Genomic DNA, 22,863 nt, shown 5'->3' with positions numbered 1-22,863 from the left:
TATACATACACATACATACACACACATATATACATACACATACATACACACACATACATACACATATACATACATACATCACACATACATACACACATACATACACACACATACACACATACAGACACATATACATACATACACACATACATACAGACACACATACATACACATACATACACACACATACATACATACATACACACACATACATACATACATACACACATACATACACATATACATACATACATCACACATACATACATACACACATACATACACACACATACACACACATACATACACACACATATATACATACACACATACATACACATACACACACACATACATACATACACACATACATACACACACACATACACACACATACATACACACACACATACATACACACACACATACATATATACATACATACACACATACATACATACATACACACACATACATACACACACATAAATACATACAGACACACATACATACACATATAAATACATACACACATACATACATACATACACACACATACATACACACACATACATACATACAGACACACATACATACACATATACATACATACACACATACATACATACACACACATACATACACACACACATACATACATACAGACACACATACATACACACATACATACACACATACATACATACACACACATACATACACACACATACATACATACAGACACACATACATACACATATACATACATACACACACATACATACACACATACATATACATACATCACATGTATATCTCCATTACTGTTACATTATGTACTGTGTGCACACACCCCTGGGGGGGGGGGGGGGGGGGGGGACACAATCCTCCCAGACACTGTAACAGACAAAGCATTGTAGTTTTTTCATATTACTATGTTCCCTAAATACAATTGCAGAAACAATATAGCAATAAAGTAACGAGATGATACTTTAGTAACTATAGTAACTTACACAAGGTCTAAGGCCATAGTTTCCCCAGCCATGTAATTGATATAGAAGAGATACATTTGTATGGAGCTCCATGCTGCGGTCTATTGTCACCGATCCTCAGCAGGGACATCTTTTATTCCAGTCTTTTGTCGACAGGTACACCTGCTGCCTGTAGCTATGGGCTCAGATGTCCCATCTTTTCTGCCAGAACTTCATCTATACCATATGTTCATATTGTGGTCAGTGAAAACATGACTTCCCCATTTGGGGTATATTAGGAAGTACTGATATTTTTTTTAGGAGCCTTACCCTGTGTAACATTGCAGTTAACCATCTGCTTCCTGATTTCCCCCCCATTTTTAATGAACTTCCTATTCTTCAGCTATTCCTATATGCGCTGTTATGTAAGAAATGACTATCTCTATGAGGGAAGGGTCACACGGAGCGCAGCATGAAATACACTGCACATCTGCTATGAGCAGACACACAGGGAGGTGAAATACGACCCTACCCCTAATGGGGATTCTTAAAGGGGTACACCGGTGGAAAACTTTTTGCCAGAAACTTAAACAGATTTGTAAATTACTTCTATTAAAAAAAATCTTAATCCGTCCAGTACTTATTAGCTGTTGAATATTACAGAGGAAATTCTTTTCAATTTGGAACACAGAGCTCTCTGCTGACATCATGGCCACAGTGCTCTCTGCTGACACCTATGACCATTTTAAGAACTGTCCAGAGTAGGAGAAAATCCCCATAGTAAACACATGCTGCTCTGGACAGTTCCTAAAATGGACAGAGGTGTCAGCAGAGAGCACTGTGGTCATGATGTCAGCAGAGAGCTCTGTGTTCCAAAAAGAAAATAATTTCCTCTGTAGTATTCAGCAGCTAATAAGTACTGGAAGCATTGTGACGCTTCCATGTGACGCTTCGTTCACATGGATGTATGAAGGAGATGGACCGGAGGACCGATCAGCTGTAGTGGAGCTCCGCGGGAACCCAGGAAGGTGAGTGATGGTTTATTTTCATTTTTTTTTTTGCAGCCCGGGCAGGACGGAGCAGGAATACTCTACACCAGAGTACTCCTTTAAAAAAAAAAATTCCACCGGAGTACCTCTTTAAAGGGGTACTCCGGTCGAAAACATTTTTTTCATATCAGCTGGCTTCAGAAAGTTTAACAGAGTTGTAAATTACTTCTATTAAAAATCTTAATCCTTCCAGTAATTATAAGCTGCTTTATACTACAGAGGAAGTTATGTAGTTTTTTTTCCTGTCTGACCAAAGTGCTCTCTGCTGACACCTCTGTCCATGTCAGGAACTGTACAGAGTAGGAGCAAATCCCCATAGCAAACCTACCCTGCTCCGGACAGTTAATGACATGGACAGAGGTGGCAGCAGAGAGCACTTTGGCACAAAAGATCTACACAACTTCCTGTGGAGCATACATCAGCTGATAAGTACTGGAAGGATTAAGATTTTTGAATAGAAGTAATTTACAAATCTGTATAACTTTCCGGCACCAGTTGATTTAAAAAAAATATATAAAAAAAAATGTTTTCCACCCAAGTTCCCCTTTAACATACAGCTAAGGCTTTGTTTCCATCAGCATTCGGAGCTCCGGTCGCTCCATTGAAATGACAGGATTTTTGGGGAGAAAAAAATCCTGCATTTAATTTTTTTTCCAGCTAAAATTAAGAGGGATATTGAAATTGAATAGGACCAGTCGGGTTCCATAGGTGTCCAGTGTCACAACCTCCAATGTGTAACAGAACTCCGCAACACTGATGTGAACATAGCTTTAGGGGTGCGTTCCCACAGGGCGTATACGCAGCGTGCAGAGCGATCTCACTCTGTGCAGTAATGATAGCGGGGTGCTGCAGCAGCGATCCCCGGGGTCCCCAGCAGCGGGACCCCGGCGATCTGACATCTTATCCCCTATCCTTTGGATAGGGGATAAGATGTATAGGGGCAGAGTACCCCTTTAAGAGGAAGCTCCACTCCACCCTGTAGAAAGCCTTCATGGCATCAATCAACAGGATGGAGTGGAGACCCTCCCTCCGGCATTTGTAGGTTTGCATGTACAGGGGTCCCTCAACATACAATGGTAATCCGTTCCAAATGGACCATCGTTTGTTGAAACCATCGTATGTTGAGGGATCCGTGCAATGTAAAGTATAGGACAGTGGTCTACAACCTGCGGACCTCCAGATGTTGCAAAACTACAACACCCAGCATGCCCGGACAGCCAACGGCTGTCCGGGCATGCTGGGAGTTGTAGCTTTACAACATCTGGAGGTCCGCAGGTTGAAGACCACTGGTATAGGAAATTGTACTCACCTGTCCCGGCCGCTCCGGACCGTCACCGCTCGTCACCGCTACCCTGGATGTCGCCTTCCATCGCTGTCGCCGCGTCCCCGTGGTGTCCCCGACGTTCCGGCAAGACCTCTGCTTCCCCGGCATCCGCGCTCTCCGTCGCCGCCATGACGTCGTTACGCACGCCGCTCCTATTGGATGACGGGACGGCGTGCGCAGCGGCGTGATGACGATGCAGAGGATCCCGAAGAGGACGCGCCGGAGCCCCGAGGACAGGTAAGTGATCGTCAGCGGACCACACGGGGCACCGTAAACGGCTGAAGCAGTCTGCGCTGCCGGATAGCCGTTTATGCGATGGCGCCGACATACAAAAGCATCGTATGTTGATGCTGCCTCTGAGAAGCCATCGTATGTTGAAATGATCATATGTTGGGGCCATCGTAGGTCGGGGGGGTCACTGTAGTTTGGTGACGTTATCCTGAATATTACGGCCCGGGACAAAGCCCGTTTGATCTTCCGCTATAATTGCAGAGCACACCTTCACCAGTCTCAATGGCAAAACTTTGGCAATGATTTTGGCGTCTGAATTTAATAGGGATATTGGCCTATATGAGTCGATCTTAAAGGAGATATCCGGTGCGGACTTTTCATATTCCTTCCTGCCCGGGCTGCAAAAAAAGAGAAAACAAACTTACACTTACCTTCCCACATTCTCCCGGAGCTCCGCAACAGTTGATAGATCGGCCGGGCTGTCTACTTCCTACTTCCTTTAGCCCGGTACGTCACATGGTGCTCCAGCCTATCACCGGCCGAGGCGGGACATCGCTGCGGCTGGTGATAGGCTGAAGCGCCATGTGACGTACCGGGGCTAAGTAGACAGCCCGGCCGACCGATCAGCTGTTACGAAGCTCAAGGGGAACGTAGGAAGGTAAGTCAAAGTTTCTTTTCTCTATTTTTTTGCAGCCCGGGCAGGATGGAATAAGAAAAGTCCGCACCGGACATCCCCTTTAAGCAGATCTTTATCTTTTTAAAGCAATAGTATCATATTTGCCTCACGCATGGATGTGGATGCTGGGAGAGACTTACTTTTACAGGATTCATTAAAAACTTGCAATAGGATGTCCCCGAATTCAGAATATACCCCAAAGGGGAGACCATTCGAACTGGGGTGCAGAGTCCTTAGACATTTTATTAAAGGGGACCTCTCACCAAATAAACTTTTGATATATTTTAGAATAATGAATGCTGAATCACTTTCCAATAGCATGTTAATGAAAAATATGCTTCTTTCTATTGTATTTTTCCCGATCAGTCCTGTCAGCAAGCATTTCTGACTCATGCTGGAGTCCTAAACACTCAGAGCCGCCAGCCTGCTTTGTTCACAGCCAAACAGGCTGTGAACAAAGCAGGCTGGCAGCTCTGAGTGTTCTCCTTTGGGAACAAAGCAGACTGGCAGCTCGTAGTGTTTAGGACTCCAGCATGAGTCTGAAATGCTTGCTGCCAGGACTGGTAGGGAGACCCCTAGTGGTCATTTCTTCAAAGTGGAAAATTAAATAGAAAGAAGCATATTTTTTAATAACATGCAATTGTAAAGTTATTCTGCATACATTAATCTATAATATATCAAAAGTTTTTTTTTTGATGAGAGGTACCCTTTAAGGGCCTTTTGTATTACTTGTATAGTTATGGGACTGTTTAATTCCTCATTTCTTTCTGGACCTATTTTTGGTATTTCAAATTCAAAAACTCCTCTCTTGGGTCCTCTGATGTATATAGATCTTTATAAAATGTCTTTACTATTTGACGGATCGAATCTTACTCTGAAATAACCGCCCCTCTCTCGTCTCTGAGAGAGACCACTTGTGTCCTCTGCTGGTGGGCCTTGATAGTATTCGGGCACCCGCCTTCCAAAAAGTTTTTCTGGCCCTGAAAGAAAAGTTTATGTTGTGCCTTAGTGATTAAAAAGTTATTAAAGGGATACTCCGGCACTAAGACATCCTATCCCCTATCCAAAGGACAGGGGATAAGATGCCTAATCGCGGTGGTCCCGCCGCTGGGGACCCCTGTGATCTTCCACGCCGCACCCCATTAGAATAAGCCCCCCGGAGCGTGCTTGTAATCCCGACTCTGGTCCCTGATGGATCTTTAGCAGGGGGCTAAACGAAGCTCCCCCAAGTAAAATACTTCCATGCTGTACCCCATACTAAATGTAGCTTCTCCGCGTATCTGAGCAAGCATGTCAGCACACCGCCGCCCCACCATACACCCGCTTCCCCCATTTAATAGCGTCCATTTAGTCCAGTAAAATTCACATATAGTGGTCCCTCAAGTTACAATATTAATTGGTTCCGGGACGGCCATTGTATGTTGAAACCATTGTATGTTGAGACCAGAACTCTATGGAAACCTGGTAATTGGTTCTGAAGCCACCAAAATGTCATCCAAAAATAGGAAAAAGTGAGAATTAAAAGAAGAATAAGTAGATAACTAATATAGATAAAGCAAATACTTACATATAAAAGTAATAAAGATCTGCTGGGAGCTGTAATCACTGTCTATTTCAGTGTTTCCTAAGCAGGGAACCTTCAGCTGTTGCAAAACTACAACTCCCAGCATGCCCGGACAGCCAAAGGCTGTCCGGGCATGCTGGGAGTTGTAGTTTTGCAACAGCTGGGGGCACCCTGCTTGGGAAACACTGGTCTATGCAGAGGACAGGAGCTTTTTCGGTGTCCTGTACAGTACGGGCAATGTCCTAAAAAAGTAACATGGAGCCGTCCTCACCTGGTGTCCAAAGGAGCAGCTAACCCTGATACAGGTAAAGTGTACAGAACATGTAATACCTCTCTGTACTGTAGGGGGCGTTACCAGACACCAGTCAGTGCATACACTTCAGTAATACAGGTAAAGTGTACAGAACATGTAATACCTCCTGTACTGTAGGGGCGCTACCAGACACCAGTCAGTGCATACACTTCAGTAATACAGGTAAAGAGTACAGAACATGTAATACCTCCTGTACTGTAGGGGGCGCTACCAGACACCAGTCAGTCCATGCACTTCAGTAATACAGGTAAAGAGTAGTACAGAACATGTAATACCTCCCTGTACTGTAGGAGGCGCTACCAGACACCAGTCAGTGCATACACTTCAGTAACACAGGTAAAGAGTAGTACAGAACATGTAATACCTCCCTGTACTGTAGGGGGCGCTACCAGACACCAGTCAGTGCATACACTTCAGTAATACAGGTAAAGAGTAGTACAGAACATGTAATACCTCCCTGTACTGTAGGGGGCGCTACCAGACACCAGTCAGTGCATACACTTCAGTAATACAGGTAAAGAGTAGTACAGAACATGTAATACCTCCCTGTACTGTAGGGGGCGCTACCAGACACCAGTCAGTGCATACACTTCAGTAATACAGGTAAAGAGTAGTACAGAACATGTAATACCTCCCTGTACTGTAGGGGGCGCTACCAGACACCAGTCAGTGCATGCACTTCAATAATACAGGTAAAGAGTAGTACAGAACATGTAATACCTCCTGTAGTTTAGGGGGCGCTACCAGACACCAGTCAGTCCATGCACTTCAGTAATACAGGTAAAGAGTAGTACAGAACATGTAATACCTCCCTGTACTGGAGGGGGCGCTACCAGACACCAGTCAGTGCATACACTTCAGTAATACAGGTAAAGAGTAGTACAGAACATGTAATACCTCCCTGTACTGTAGGGGGCGCTACCAGACAGCAGTCAGTGCATACACTTCAATAATACAGGTAAAGAGTACAGAACATGTAACACCTCCCTGTACTGTAGGGGGCGCTACCAGACACCAGTCAGTGCATGCACTTCAATAATACAGGTAAAGAGTAGTACAGAACATGTAATACCTCCCTGTACTGTAGGGGGTGATACCAGACACCAGTCAGTGCATACACTTCAGTAATACAGGTAAAGAGTAGTACAGAACATGTAATACCTCCCTGTACTGTAGGGGGTGATACCAGACACCAGTCAGTGCATGCACTTCAGTAATACAGGTAAAGAGTACAGAACATGTAATACCTCCCTGTACTGTAGGGGGCGCTACCAGACACCAGTCAGTGCATGCACTTCAGTAATACAGGTGTTTTACCAGTAAATTGCCCATTCTGATTGGTCAGTTCTTCCAGCCATTGACACGTTTCACAGATCTGGACTGTCTGTACATTGTATGTTGAGTCTGGTTTCAACTTACAATGGACCAGAAAAGACCATTGTATGTTGAAACTATTGTATGTTGAGGCCATTGTAAGTTGAGGGATCACTGTATATACAGCAATCCCGGGCTCATCTCACTTACAAAGGTTCAAATGATACAGGTTCCACCACTTTCAGCTTCACAGTGTAGCTGGATTTTACTGCAGAATATATCGGGAGAGGATCAAAGATCTTAGCGTTCGGGAGCAGGGGTGCAGGCGGCTTTCCTCTGTGGAGGGCGGAGGTGAAAGAGTCCATAGGCAGATGTTCCCGGCCTTTAATTACTGGGGGGGGCCAGGGTTACCTCATCAGACTGATCCCTCAGGCCTCTTCTCCACCTGGCCCGGCGCACTCCCAGCCCGTCTTAAACGGCAGCTGCCCTCGCCGGATCCCCTGGCATGGGGGCCAGGATCCATTCCTTGCCGCCCCCCTCTTCCCGGACATCGGGGCAAGCGGAGTCAACAGGCTCCAATGGGCTCCGGAGCCGATCACATAATCCAGTGTCACTCATCCTCCAAGGATCATAGAGACTGCCCGACAGGAGGGGATCCCTTCACTGCTACAGAATGGGTATGAACGCTGAAGTGCAGGGTCATGGCGTCTCCGGTGTGCTTGGTTGCCCTTCCTGGTTGAGGGATTGCCCAGTACTACAATTCCCAGAATTCATTGCTTTTCCTAAGCTCTTCATCACAGTCCTCCCACCCTGCCTATTCTAATCCCACAGTTACTTGCTTAGAGTTGTAGCAGAACATTTCATTTCACTGCAGACTATCAGTGAGGTTGCAGCTGCTGTATTCATTCCCTGTCTGCTCCTCTGTCTGTAGCATTTTCACAAACAAGGCCTCATGCTTTAACCACAACTCATTCTCCCCAAATGTTCCAATAAAGACACATATGTATATATGACAGGGAAAGAGGCTGGTCAGAGGTGATGACATCATGCAGGGGGAGGGGCTCAGAGACAAGTTGCAGCCATGCCTCCTGTGACATCTTGGGAGAAAGATGTCACTCCTGCATGTCTCCGAGTGTGTGGGCCATTTTGCTTCATGATGTGTTGGGCGGGAGTCAGGTGGCCCCCAGATAATGCAACCCCTTACATTGTCTCTTCTCTCCTCTCCCTAATTTACAACACATGCATGTGTATGGGGAAGCTGGAAGGAGTCGCTATCGGCCAAGTGGGTATTCAGCCAACAGCTGGTAAAGGTGGATGGCCACTGGGCGCTGCCACTTTGTATTGTTTACTGTATACACTGACTCCAGTCCCTCACACACCTTATGGGTAACATTCCAGCCTATATGATACTAAAATACTTTACTGACCCCAGCTGGTTAATAGAGTGGAGAACTGGGCCCGAGCGATGCCAAGAAGAATGCAAATAATGTAAGCAAGACTGCAGCAGCTTCCAATACAAACATTCTGAGCAAACAGGGATTAGGAACAAGGACAAATAGAACCGGATTTAGTAACACGTAACATATTCTCTGCTCCGCAGATATATGACCAAATGCTCACGACGTCTTTAAAGGTGCATTTACACACTCACAGCACCCCTGCAGATCGAGTGTAAGAGTATTCCCTAAAAGAGAGGCTTATCATTGGAACTCATCCCAAAAATGATCTAGGCCTGAGCAGGACTGGTGCAAGGATTTCTTCCACCCTAGGCAAAAGCTAATTTTGCTGCCCCTTGACCCCACCCATTGGCTCCGCCCTTTGACACGCCCCACATTACTACTGGGGTGACACACTGTAACAAACCTCCTCCTCATGTAATCTCCTTACTACTGGGGTGACACACTGTAACAAACCTCCTCCTCATGTAATCTCCTTACTACTGGGGTGACACACTGTAACAAACCTCCTCCTCATGTAATCTCCTTACTACTGGGGTGATACACTGTAACAAACCTCCTCCTCATGTAATCTCCTTACTACTGGGGTGACACACTGTAACAAACCTCCTCCTCATGTAATCTCCTTACTACTGGGGTGACACACTGTAACAAACCTCCTCCTCATGTAATCATCTTACTACTGGGGTGACACACTGTAACAAACCTCCTCCTCATGTAATCACCTTACTACTGGGGTGACACACTGTAACAAATCTCCTCCTCTTGTAATCTCCTTACTACTGGGGTGACACACTGTAACAAACCTCCTCCTCATGTAATCACCTTACTACTGGGGTGACACACTGTAACAAACCTCCTACTCATGTAATCTCCTTACTACTGGGGTGACACACTGTAACATACCTCCTCCTCATTTAAAGGACATCTGTGCTTTATGTGTGGTGTCCTGGTACCGTATTGCATACCGTACCTAGTGTGGTGGTCCCCAAAGTCAGAGTAACTACGTTCAGGTAGGATCCCTCAGGTGGGACAGCCCCTAGTTGGCTCTTCTCTACTCTAATTCTATAAATGTTTATATATGTATATATTTAATAATGTATGTATCTAAGATAATGTATAGAGTACTTACCTTGTTAGCGTCGCAGGACCTTCGGTCATGTGACTATGTTAATATCCTCTATGGTATGTTGGAGGACCTTTGGAGGTCCTTGGGTCACAAGTTACCCATAACCCTTCGCAATGGTGATTGACACAAGTATGGACCAATTAGCTCTAGTCCAGCCCCTGCCCATATAAGGGAGCTGTAGCCAATTATCACTCTCTTGGGTTGCTGCTCTCGTGGATGCCGGACTAGCAGGACGGATCTGTGCAACTTTCAAAGACAAGCTAGGCCAGAAAACCTGCCGGCCTCAGCTGAACTAAACCGTGAGTTCTAAACTAATCCGCGCTAAAGCTAGCGTGACTACTGGACCGCAACTAAATCCCCTAAATCCAGTGGAACAGCACATATCATCCTAAAAACTCTAAATTGCTTAAAGTCCCAACCTTTGTCAATCTCCAAGAGAAGTTGCATGCATAAAGACTGTTCCTTCAGTAAAAGTTACATTTGTTTTCAGCAACTCTCCGGTAGTGGACATTCAATTATTCTCTATCTCCCTATCGCTTTTGGGAAGAGTGGCAGTAGGACAAGCGTTACTGAGGAGCCCTCACCCTGGCGTCACGAATAGCAAGGGTTAACCAGACACCCTTTAGTCACCGCACAGCTACACCCCATATACCCTACTCCCCCAGGCTATCACAATGCATTTTACATATTCCTGTGCCCAGGCTGCAAAAATAAATAAAATAAACTTTGGCTCACTTTCCTACATTGCCCCGTTGCTCCGGTACCGGCCTTATGGTTCTCCGCTGCGGCCCTCTTGCTGCTTCCTGGGGACGGTGACGTAACAGAGCCGTCGGTGTATCACCGGCCGCAGCCATGTCCTGCCTCGGCCGGTGATAGGCTGAGCGCACTGTCATGTAAGGAGCTCTGGCTGTAAGGACATGTTTCTGCATTGGAAAACAGGATTCTGCTGCTCTGTGCACACGGCGGAATTTCCATACCAGATGTTTCTGGTACGGAAATTCCATTTTCCGTGTCCGCAGAAACATGTTCATTCTTTGTGCGGAGTTGGCACGGAATGCATAGGTGTCTGTGAGATGGCGCATTCCTGTACGGTCCTAGCGCCGGCGCCCCGCAGTGTCCAGAATGTCCACACAGAGATTCTCCGTGCGGACATTCCGACGTGTGAACATGGACAAGGCAGATTCCTCAAAACCTGACTAAACTGTATCAAAACGTGTGTACAAATTTTAACCCGCATATGGTTAAAAACCGTATATGCTTTGAAAAATGATGTCCGGTTGCATCAGTTTTTTTTTTAAGAAAAAACATTAAGAATAAAGTTTCACTTGATTGATTGAAATTCCAAGAAAAAAAACTGTGCAAAGTCAAAAACCGTATGGTAAAAACCGGATGGAACGGTACGCACATACAGTAAGGTTTAAGGCTGCATTCACACCACGTTTTTGCAATACAGTTCCCGTATGCGGTAAAAACCGTACGGAACCGTATTGAAAACCGTATGCATTGACTCTCCATATGTCAAAAGATGCATCAGGTTGTGTCCGTTTTGCACCCTGTACGGTTTTGTCAGTTTTTTTTTCCCCGTACCCAAAACCGTAGCCTACCACGTTTTTCTGGAAAAACTGTATTAAACCGTATACGTTTTTTTTTTTTAAACATGGGAGTCAATGGGAACCGTACAGAACTGTATGTGCGTACGGTTCCATCCGGTTTTCACAATACGTTTTTTGACTTTGCACAGTTTTTTTTCTTGAAATTTCAATCAAACAAGTGAAACTTTATTCATAATGGAGTGAAAAGTTAAAAACGTGTACATTTTTTTTCTAAAAAAACTGATGCAACGGACATAATTTTTCAAAGCATATTCGGTTTTTAACTGTATACGGGTTGAAATTTGTACATACGTTTTGATACAGTTATGTCCGGTTTTGAGGAATCCGTTTTTCATCAAAAACCTGATACGGGAACTTTATTGCAAAAACGTGGTGTGAATGCTGCCTCATACGGTTTTTCACCCGGACCAAAAACCGTGGTAGACAAAACCGTACAAGATGCAAAGCGGATGCATCATTTGGCATACGGTTTTCAATACGGTTCAGTACGGTTTTCACATTGAAAACATATACGGGAACTGTATTGGCAAAAACGTGGTGTGAACCCAGTCTTATTGTGCACAGGTAGTAAAAATAACTTTAAAAAAATTTGCATATGTCTCATTGTTGCCTTTGGCGTTCAGTTCCTCCCCAGATGGTGCAGATTGAAGTTCTCAAAAATGACAAAGAAGATCTGCAGCTTCTATGTAAAGCAGAGGCCAACCCCAAACCGACTTACTATTGGAAGAGGTAAGAGAACTAGCGAGGAGCCGCCTAAAATTCTGTAATTCGAAATAAATCTCCCGTCAACCACATCCCATATAAGTCAGAGAGTAAAAATAATGGCAGCCAGCTCCACCGGATTCCATACGTATGGAGGAATGAGGGAGCAATGCTTCTAGGGAGGATATGGCACAGACATTTTGGGGGGCGGGGCCTGAATTGAAAATAGGGCACTTCTCATAATTAATTATTTAAATGCCCACATAATGATGCCCCACTGTACAGTGTCAAAAGGGCAGGGGCTCGAGCCCCCTTTCTTGTCAATGTGTGCACGTCCCTGGTGGAAGAAGGGTTAAATGTAGCAGGTATAGCAGCAGGGCAAAATGGGCCTTGGTACCAATGGGAGCTGGAAGATCTATCTGCAACATAAGAAGACACTCCGATCTCCGATGACAGCTTTTGACTGTTTATATGCTGCTGTTGAAACTGACTGTGGCATGTAAGCAGTGTTAAAGTGTACCTCATCAAAAAAACTTTTGATATATTATAGATTAATGTATGCAGAATAACTTTACAATTGCATGTTATTAAAAAATATGCTTCTTTCTATTTAATTTTCCACTTTGAAGAAATGACCACTAGGGGTCTCCCTACCAGTCCTGGCAGCAAGCATTTCAGACTCATGCTGGAGTCCTAAACACTACGAGCTGCCAGTCTGCTTTGTTCACAAAGGAGAACACTCAGAGCTGCCAGCCTGCTTTGTTCACAGCCTGTTTGGCTGTGAACAAAGCAGGCTGGCAGCTCTGAGTGTTTAGGACTCCAGCATGAGTCAGAAATGCTTGCTGACAGGACTGATCGGGAAAAATACAATAGAAAGAAGCATATTTTTCATTAACATGCTATTGGAAAGTTATTCAACATTCATTAATCTAAAATATATCAAAAGTTTATTTGATGAGAGGTACCCTTTAAGTCAACGTCACTGGTGTAACAGTGGCTGGATGGCCTCACTGGCACAGATCCATTGTCGTGCCAATTCAGGCCTGTACTAGGCCTCTGTGGTTAACGTGACCTATCTATTGCTATAGCCTGTAGAGTGCTGATCTAATGGCTCAATGTGATAATTAAATGTGGAACTCCGCCCCTAGACATCTTATCCCCTATCCAAAGGATAGGGGGTAAGATGTCTGATTGCGGGGGTCCCGCCGCTGTGCGGCGCGACCCCGCAATCAGACATCTTATTCCCTATCCTTTGGATAGGGTATAGGATGTCTAGTAGGTGTGGAGTACCGCTTCAACATTATATAGCTCTGTATAAGCAATCAAATGATTGCCCATACAATTACCCTAGGAAATATATATTTTTATAATATATATATATATATATATATATATATATATATATATATATATATATATATAATATATATATATATATATACACAAAGATAATAAATGTTTTTTCAAATTATAAAAATGTATAAACAAAATTCATGTCACCCCCCCCCCCTTTTTTTTTAAGTTAAAAAACAAACAACAAAACATATTTGGTATCTCGTGTGAGGAATTGTCCAACCAATTGAAATGTATTATCAATCCCACATGGTGAAGAGTGTTAATAAATATTTTTTCTCCAAATTTTAGAATTGTGTTTTATTTGGTCAGATGTAAAAAAAAAAAAAAACAAATTGAATAAAAAGTGATCAAAAAGTCTTATCTATGCCGAATTGGTACGAAGAAAAACTAAAGATCCTGACACAAAAAATGTCGAAATGTCAAAAAAAAAAAGGAAATGAACCAGAATCTGAACAGGGCAATTTTAGGCATACTGGTTAAAATAAATAAAAATAAAGTTAAAATTTTTTTGAACTACTTAATAATAGTAATAATAAATAGTGGATAGGGTCTTTATGGGGTTTAAAGGGGTTCTCCACCATAAGGTAATTTTAGTACTTACCAGCCAGACAGTAATGGACATGCTTAGGAAAGATCTGTGCTTGTCTTGTGTCTATAATGCTGCCGTGTTTGTTTTGTGAAATATCTATTTCCTGTTGGAGTTCCCTTCCTCCAACTACAAGTCCCAGAAATCCTTGTTTGTAAGTGTGAGGTCACTTTACTCCCTCCCACACATCAGCCACCCTACCCATTGAAACACAGGTGTGCTGCCTTCTATACTTTGTTGTGAACAAAAGAACAAGTGGTTTCTAACCAGGGTGCCTCCAGCTGTTGCAAAACTACAATTTCCTGCAAATGGTCTCCCTCCCGTACAGTGGTCGAAGATGACAGGCTCCTGAGAAGACACTCATTTCGCATTTTGTAAACTTTAGGGCAAAAATCACAGAAGAATTGCGAGACTAACATGGAACATAGTTACAGAACTATATTATGAACTACACTAACTTTACAGCCCCTGTAGTACAGTCAAATAATAAAAATAAAAAAACTGGAAAACCCCTTTAAAGGGGTACTCCGGTGGAAAATATATATATTTTTTTATAAATCAACTGGTACCAGAAAGTTAAACAGATTTGTAAATGACTTCTATTAAAAAATCTTAATCCTTCCAGTACTTATTCGCTGCTGAATACTACAGAGGAAATTCTTTTCTTTTTGGAACACAGAGCTCTCTGCTGACATCACAAGCACAGTGCTCTCTGCTGACATCTCTGTCCATTTTAAGAACTAGAGTAGGAGAAAATCCCCATAGCAAACATATGCTGCTCTGGACAGTTCCTAAAATTGACAGAGATGTCAGCAGAGAGCACTGTGCTTGTGATGTCAGCAGAGAGCTCTGTGTTCCAAAAAGAAAACCATTTCCTCTGTAGTATTCAGTAGCTAAAAAGTACTGGAAGGATTAAGATTTTATAATGGAAGTAATTTACAAATCTGTTTAACTTTCCTGCACCAGTTAATAAAAAAAAAAATAAATAAAAAATAGAGTTTTCCACCGGAGTGCCCCTTTAATTAATCCTACATTATAGATTGAGACCTCAGCCTGCACAATGCAATACACCCCTAACATTAAAGGGGTACTCCCACCCTAGACATCTTATCCCCTATCCAAAGGATAGGGGATAAGATGTCTGATTGCTGGGGTCCCGCCGCTGGGAACCCCCGCAATGTTGCATGCGGCACCCACCTGTTTCTTGTCCGGAAGCGCTGGAGGGTCTCGGTCGCGACCACGGGAACGGAAGTCCGTGACGTCAGGACTCCGCCCTCTTGTGACGTCACGTCCCGCCCCCTCAATGCAAGTCTATGGGAGGGGGCGTGACGGCTGTCACGCCCCCTCCCATAGACTTGCATTGAGGGGGACGGGCGTGACGTCAGACGGGGGCGGAGTCCTGACGTCACGGACTTCCGTTCCCGTAGTCGCGACTCAGACCCTCCAGCGGTTCCGGTGAAAAAGCAGGTGGGTGCAGCATGCAATAATGCGGGGGTCCCCAGCGGCGGGACCCCAGCGATCAGACATCTTATCCCCTATCCTTTGGATAGGGGATAAGATGTCTAGGGTGGGAGTACCCCTTTAAAAGGGGGAAATTTCCATCTATTCTGCTTACATTTTAGTAGATATCTATAGGTTGCGTTTGCACTTCCAGGATATGAGGACACCTTATTTCTTGGCCTTGAGAATTAAAGGGGTACTGCGCCTCTAGACATCTTATCCCCTATCCAAAGGATAGGGGATTAGATGTTATGATCTCGGGGAGCCCACCGCTGGGGACCCCCACGATCTTGGCTGTAGCACCCCACACATGCGGTGCATGGAGCGAACTTTGCAATGGCTGGCGATGCGAGGAGGAGGCTCTTGACGTCACAGCCACGCCCCCTACTATAGACTTGCATTGAGGGGGCGTGGCCGTGACATCACGAACCTCCAGCGCTGCACCCAACACTCTAAACGAATGCCGGGTGCAACAGGGAGATCCACAGCAGCAGGACCCCACGCGATCAGACATCTTATCCCCTATCCAAGGGGCGGAGTACCCCTTTAACCCCTTAAGGACCAAGGACGTACCGGTACGTCCTTGGTCCTGCTCTTCTGATATAACGCGGGGTTACACAGTAACCCCGCGTCATATCACGGCGGGCCCGGCGTCATAGTGAAGCCGGGACCCGCCTCTAATAGCGCTATTAACCCTTTAGCCGCGCGCTCAGAGCTGAGCCGCGCGGCTAAAAGTGAAAGTTGCCGGCTAGCTCAGTCGGGCTGTTCGGGATAGCCGCGGCTAATCGCGGCATCCCGAACAGCTGACAGGACAGCGGGAGGGCCCCTACCTGCCTCCTCGCTGTCCGATCGCCGAATGACTGCTCAGTGCCTGAGATCCAGGCATGAGCAGTCATGCGGCAGAATCGTTGATCACTGGTTTCTTATGAGAAACCAGTGATCAACATAGAAGATCAGTGTGTGCAGTGTTATAGGTCCCTATGGGATAACAATGATCAGTATAAGAGATCAGTGTGTGCAGTGTTATAGGTCCCTATGGGATAACAATGATCAGTATAAGAGATCAGTGTGTGCAGTGTTATAGGTCCCAATGGGGTAACAATGATCAGTATAAGAGATCAGTGTGTGCAGTGTTATAGGTCCCTATGGGATAATAATGATCAGTATAAGAGATCAGTGTGTGCAGTGTTATAGGTCCCTATGGGATAACAATGATCAGTATAAGAGATCAGTGTGTGCAGTGTTATAGGTCCCAATGGGGTAACAATGATCAGTATAAGAGATCAGTGTGTGCAGTGTTATAGGTCCCTATGGGATAATAATGATCAGTATAAGAGATCAGTGTGTGCAGTGTTATAGGTCCCTATGGGATAACAATGATCAGTATAAGAGATCAGTGTGTGCAGTGTTATAGGTCCCTATGGGATAACAATGATCAGTATAAGAGATCAGTGTGTGCAGTGTTATAGGTCCCTATGGGACCTACAACACTGCAAAAAAAAAGTGAAAAAAAAGTGAATAAAGATCATTTAACTCCTCCCCTATTAAAAGTTTGAATCACCCGTTTTCTGTTTGTTTGGTGCTGAGGAAATCATTGCAGAGATTCCAAGAGATGTCACGACTCCGCCCCTGTGTGACATCACGCCCCGTCCCCTCAATGCAAGTCTATGGGAGGGGGCGTCACGCCCCCTCCCATAGACTTGCATTGAGGGGACAGGGTGTGACGTCACACGGGGGCGGAGTCGTGACATCACAGACTTCCGTTCCGGTGGTCGGGACCCAGACCCTCCAGCGCTTCCGGAGCAGAAACAGGTGGGTGCCGCATGCTATATTGTGGGGGTCCCAGCAGCGGGTCCCCCGTGATCAGACATCTATCCTTTGGATAGGGGATAAGATGTCTAGGGGTGGAGTACCCCTTTAATCTATTCAAGTGGATAAGTTCTAAATCCACAGAGCCGGTATGTCGCCTCCTCCCAATCCATAGTGCAGGCGGGGTGCACAAAGTTATTATTTTTTTTTTTTTTGGGATGAATAGGACTCAACCCTTTTCCATTATGTAGAGACAGATGTCATAGATATTTACGTAGGATACAAGAATAGATAAAAGCTCGTACTCTGTCTCTACATACAAAGGTGCGGGCGTCCTCTCCTCTCATAGATAATATAAACATCTGGGTAGGGCCCTAAGGAGGGAGGGATAAGGAATTTGACTTTTGCTCCCTGTTCAGAGCCTCCCGAAAAAATGACGACAGCTGCACACGAGGACGTCTCCGGGGGCTTCTCATAAGGAAGTGTGTTCAATGCCGATAACAGCAAATTGGGCTGTTTAAAGGGGTACTCCGGTGGAAAACTTTTATTTATTAATTTATTTTTTTATTTATGAACTGGTGCCAGAAAGTTAAACAGATTTGTAAATAATTTCTATTAAAAAAAATATTAATCCTTCTAGTACTTATCAGCTGCTGTTATGATCCACAGGAAATTATTATCTTTTTGAATTTCCTTTCTGTCTGACCACAGTGCTCTCTGCTGACACCTTTGTTCATTTAAGGAAGTGTCCAGAGCAGGAGAAGTTTTCTATGGGGATTTGCTCCTACTCTGAACAGTTCCTAAAATGAACAGAGGTGTCAGCAGAGAGCACTGTGGTCAGACAGAAAGGAAATGAAAAAATAAAAGAACTTCCTGTGGATCATACAGCAGCTGATAAGTACTGGAAGGATTAAGATTTTTTTTTTAATAGAAGTAATTTCCAAATCTGTTTAACTTTCTGGCACCAGTTGATTTAAAAAAAAATAAATAAATAAAAAAAAAAGTTTTCCACGGGAGTGCCCCTTTAGGCTGTTCATAGTTGATTGTGTTTGGCTTTGCTTACACTCCAGAATGTCCACACAAAATTCGGAATTCCGCCGGTTGAATTCAACAGGACGCTGCTGCAGCGGAATCTCACATTGGAATTCTGCACTGATATTCAGAGGTATGAACATAGCCTTGCTGGGACCTCCAAAGATCAGCTGGATAACAAAGCAGGAAGTCATCAATTTCCCTGCAGCACCCCCACAGGGGAAATTAAGAATTACACAATTCATTTTTTAAAAATAACAGACTGTGTCAGGCTAATGTGTTATCGAGTCACGGTGAAGGGGAAAACGTGGGTTATTTGGGGGAATCCTGCATCTTTGGGAGCACATTTAACACATTCACTACTGTGTGCGCTACTGTTGAGTAATATGAAGGTGCTACTTAGGAAAAGACGGTACGTCAGAATGCTGACGATAAGGTTTGTGGAGGATTACGGTAAGCTTACGATGCACATTCATGCCCTTTAATTAAATATGTGCCTATTCCCGGAACCAAGCCACCTCGTTGTCAGGCCTTCTAAATATACCAGAGTAAGGAAATATTGACTCAAGTTCCCGCAATGTTGCTAAATTAGATGATTTCTGTAGAAACCGGAGCTTTCAGGGCACAAAAATCAGTCAGCAAACAAATTGTCAGTTGTAAGGACATAATAGTTTACCTAGTACTGTAGATTGGCAATAGAGCGAACATATGCACCTTATTCAATCGAATGATGTAGCTTTGGTGCTGCCTTTGACTTCACATGATAGTCTATAGCTGGCCATTATAGTTAAAGGGATACTCCGATGGAAAACTTATTTTTTTTTTATTTTTTATTAAATCAACTGGTGCCAGAAAGTTAAACAGATTTGTATATTACTTCTATTAAAAAATCTTAATCCTTCCAGTACTTATTAGCTGCTGAATACTACAGAGGAAATTCTTTTCTTTTTGGAACACAGTGCTCTCTGCTGACATCTCTGTCCATTTTAGGAACTGTCCAGAGTAGGAGAAAATCCTCATAGAAAACATATGCTGTTCTGGTCAGTTCCTAAAATGGACAGAGGTGTCAGCAGAGAGCACTGTGTTCCAAAAAGAAAAGAATTTCCTCTGTAGTATTCAGCAGCTATTAAAGGGGTACTCCGCCCCTAGACATTTTATCCCCTATCCAAAGGATAGGGGATAAGATGTCAGATCGCCGCGGTGCCGCTGTTGGGGAGCCCCGGGATCGCCGCTACGGCACTGCGCTATCATTACAGCACAGAGCGAGTTCGCTCTGTGCGTAATGAGGGGCGATACAGGGGACGGAGCCGCGTGACGTCATGGCTCCACCCCTCGTGACATCACGGCCTGTCCCCTTAATGCAAGTCTATGGCAGGGGGCGTGATGAGAGCCGCGCCCCCTCCCATAGACTTGTATTGAAAAGGGCGGGCCGTGATGTCACGAGGGGCGGAGCCGTGACGTAACGATGCTTCTTCCCCTGTATTGCCCGTAATTACGTGCAGAGCGAACTCGCTCTGTGCTGTAATGATGCAATCCCGGGGCTCCCCAGCAGCGGATAAGATGTCTAGGGGCGGAGTACCCCTTTAAGTACTGGAAGGATTAAGATTTTTTTTTATAGAAGTAATTTACAAATCTGTTTAACTTTCTGGCACCAGTTAATTAAAAAAATAATAATAATTTCTACCGGAGTACCCCTTTAATTGCTTAGTGTAGCCGACAGAAGACAAACCTGGGTAGATGTTTATTTCTTCATTTGTTGCAGCTCCAGGGCGTTTTCTATGGGCATAAAATATTTTTGATATGGCTGGGGTGGTGTAAAATTAAAGGGGTACTCCGCTGCTCAATGTTTGGAACCATATACTTTAGATATGGCTGGGGTGGTGTAAAATTAAAGCGGTACTCCGCTGCGCAGTGTTTGGAACCATATACTTTAGATATGGCTGGGGTGGTGTAAAATTAAAGGGGTACTCCGCTGCTCAGCGTTTGGAACAAACTGTTCTGAACGCTGGAGCCGGCGCTGGGAGCTTGTGATGTCATAGCCCCACCCCCTCATGACATCACGCCCCGCCCCCTCAATGCAAGTCTATGGGAGGGGGCGTGACGGCCGTCACGCCCCCTCCCATAGACTTGCATTGAGGGGGCAGGGCATGACATAATGAGGGGGTGGGGCTGTGACGTCACAAGCTCCCGACACCAGCTCCAGCGTTCAGAACAGTTTGTTCCAAACTCTGAGCAGCGGAGTACCCCTTTAATTTTACACCACCCCAGCCATATCTAAAGTATATGGTTCCAAACACTGAGCAGCGGAGTACCCCTTTAATTTTACACCACCCCAGCCATATCTAAAGTATATGGTTACAAACACTGAGCAGCGGAGTACCCCTTTAAGGAATAAGTCATACTCACCTCCCCAATCCCCTACAGCTCCCGGTCTGACATCATCTGGTCCCTGCTCGTCATTGCTTCTTTCTACTTCTGATACGAACCGTTTTATGACCAATCCCGGTAACTGTGGAGACCCGCCCCTCAATAAGTGATTGGCTGAGTGGGCAGTTCCTGCTCAGACTGATGACCTCGGATGCAGGAAGAATTGTCGATAAGCAGAGACCGGATGACATCAGACCGGGAGCTGAATGGGAATCAGGGTAGGTGAGTATGACTTATTTCTTATTTTTACATCACACCTTGCCTTATATAAAGGGGTTGTCCATAGACATCACCATTACAATGTGTGGTTTTGTTTTTAGATTATTATAATTTTTTTTTTTTTTTAGATTTTAGGATAATTCGCAGAAAGTTTTTACAGCTTCAGAGTTTACCCTTATGAGTAGACTTATTTGATTACCCTCGATGGGAAAACCCCAAAGGCCTCATCTCACAATGGGTGAAGTCAGTTAAAGGGATATTCCAGGCAAAAACTTTTTTATATATATCAACTGGCTCCAGAAAGTTAAACAGATTTGTAAATTACTTCTATTAAAAAAATCTTAATACTTTCAGTACTTATGAGCTTCTGAAGTTAAGTTTGTTATTTTCTGTCTAAGTGCTCTCTGGTGACACCTGTCTCGGGAAACGCCCAGTTTAGAAGCAAATCCCCATAGAAAACCTCTTCTAAACTGGGCGTTTCCCGAGACAGGTGTCATCAGAGAGCACTTAGACAGAAAAGAACAACCTTAACTTCAGAAGCTCATAAGTACTGAAAGGATTAAGATTTTTTAATAGAAGTAATTTACAAATATGTTTAACTTTCTGGAGCCAGTTGATGTATATAAAAAAGTTTTTGCCTGGAATACCCTTTTAAAGGTTTATATATATATACAGAATGAAGAGACGGGACCAGGAGAGGTCCCCAAAGAAGGACAGGAGACTCTAAGGCCTCAGTAATGGGCTCTGTCAGATACAAAAAAATAAGAAATTTACATATAGAAATCATGGCTTATAAATAAACACAACAAGGAGTCCCCATATCATCCCGAACATAATCCTGTCCTGCTTTAGCATCATCTTTGTCCCAGTTAAAGGGGTACTCTGCTGCTCAGTGTTAGGAACGAACTGTTCCGAATGTTCGAGCCAACGCCGGGAGCTCGTGACGTCATAACCCCGCACTTCATTATGTCATTCCCCGCCCCCTCAATGCAAGTCTATGGGAGGGGGCGTGACGCCCCCTCCCATAGACTTGCAGTGAGGGGGTGGGGCTATGACGTCAAGAGCTCCCTGTTAGTGTTGAGCACGAATTTTCGTAATGCTAATTTTTATTGCGAATATCGGCACTTCGCGATTTCGCGAATATTTAGAATATAGTGCTATATATTCGTTATGACGAATATACGTTTTTTTTTCTTTCACATGTAAATTTTTATGCAAATTTTCCATGCAAATTATTTTTTTTTTTTCACATGCAATTTTTTTATGTGAATATTCCATGCAAATTTTCACATTAAAATAAGGTGTGAATGAACATAGCCAATATGCGAATTTGGCAAATATAGGACGAATAATCGTCAACATATTCGCGAAATATCGCAAATTCGAATTTGGCCCCTGCCACTCATCACTACTCCTGGCGCCGGCTCCAGCGTTCGGAACAGTTTGTTCCGCTGAGCAGCGGAGTACCCCTTTAAAGCACAGTAATGGAAAAAGTCCTGTTAGTGAGGGCTGGACCAGCACTCCTCTGTGCTCACTCCTGTCCTATTAGACTGCAGCAGAGAGGAGGGGGTTAGAGAGCAGCCTGCAGTGA

The 22,863-nt window shown here is 44.3% G+C and overlaps 1 protein-coding gene across 1 annotated transcript in view; it reads left to right on the top strand.

The window, feature by feature from the left end:
- LOC130357210 (nectin-1-like) overlaps positions 1-22,863 on the top strand; it is a 120,472-nt gene that overhangs the window by 65,959 nt on the left and 31,650 nt on the right. Inside the window, exon 4 of the mRNA XM_056559805.1 lies at positions 12,265-12,370. Coding sequence (XP_056415780.1) covers positions 12,265-12,370 — 106 coding nt within the window. The remainder of the gene's footprint in view (positions 1-12,264; positions 12,371-22,863) is intronic.

The sequence above is a fragment of the Hyla sarda genome, chromosome 2 (assembly GCF_029499605.1).
Source record: "Hyla sarda isolate aHylSar1 chromosome 2, aHylSar1.hap1, whole genome shotgun sequence".
In the NCBI taxonomy this organism is placed as follows: Eukaryota; Metazoa; Chordata; class Amphibia; order Anura; family Hylidae; genus Hyla; species Hyla sarda.
This window is presented reverse-complemented; position numbering and strand designations above follow the sequence as displayed.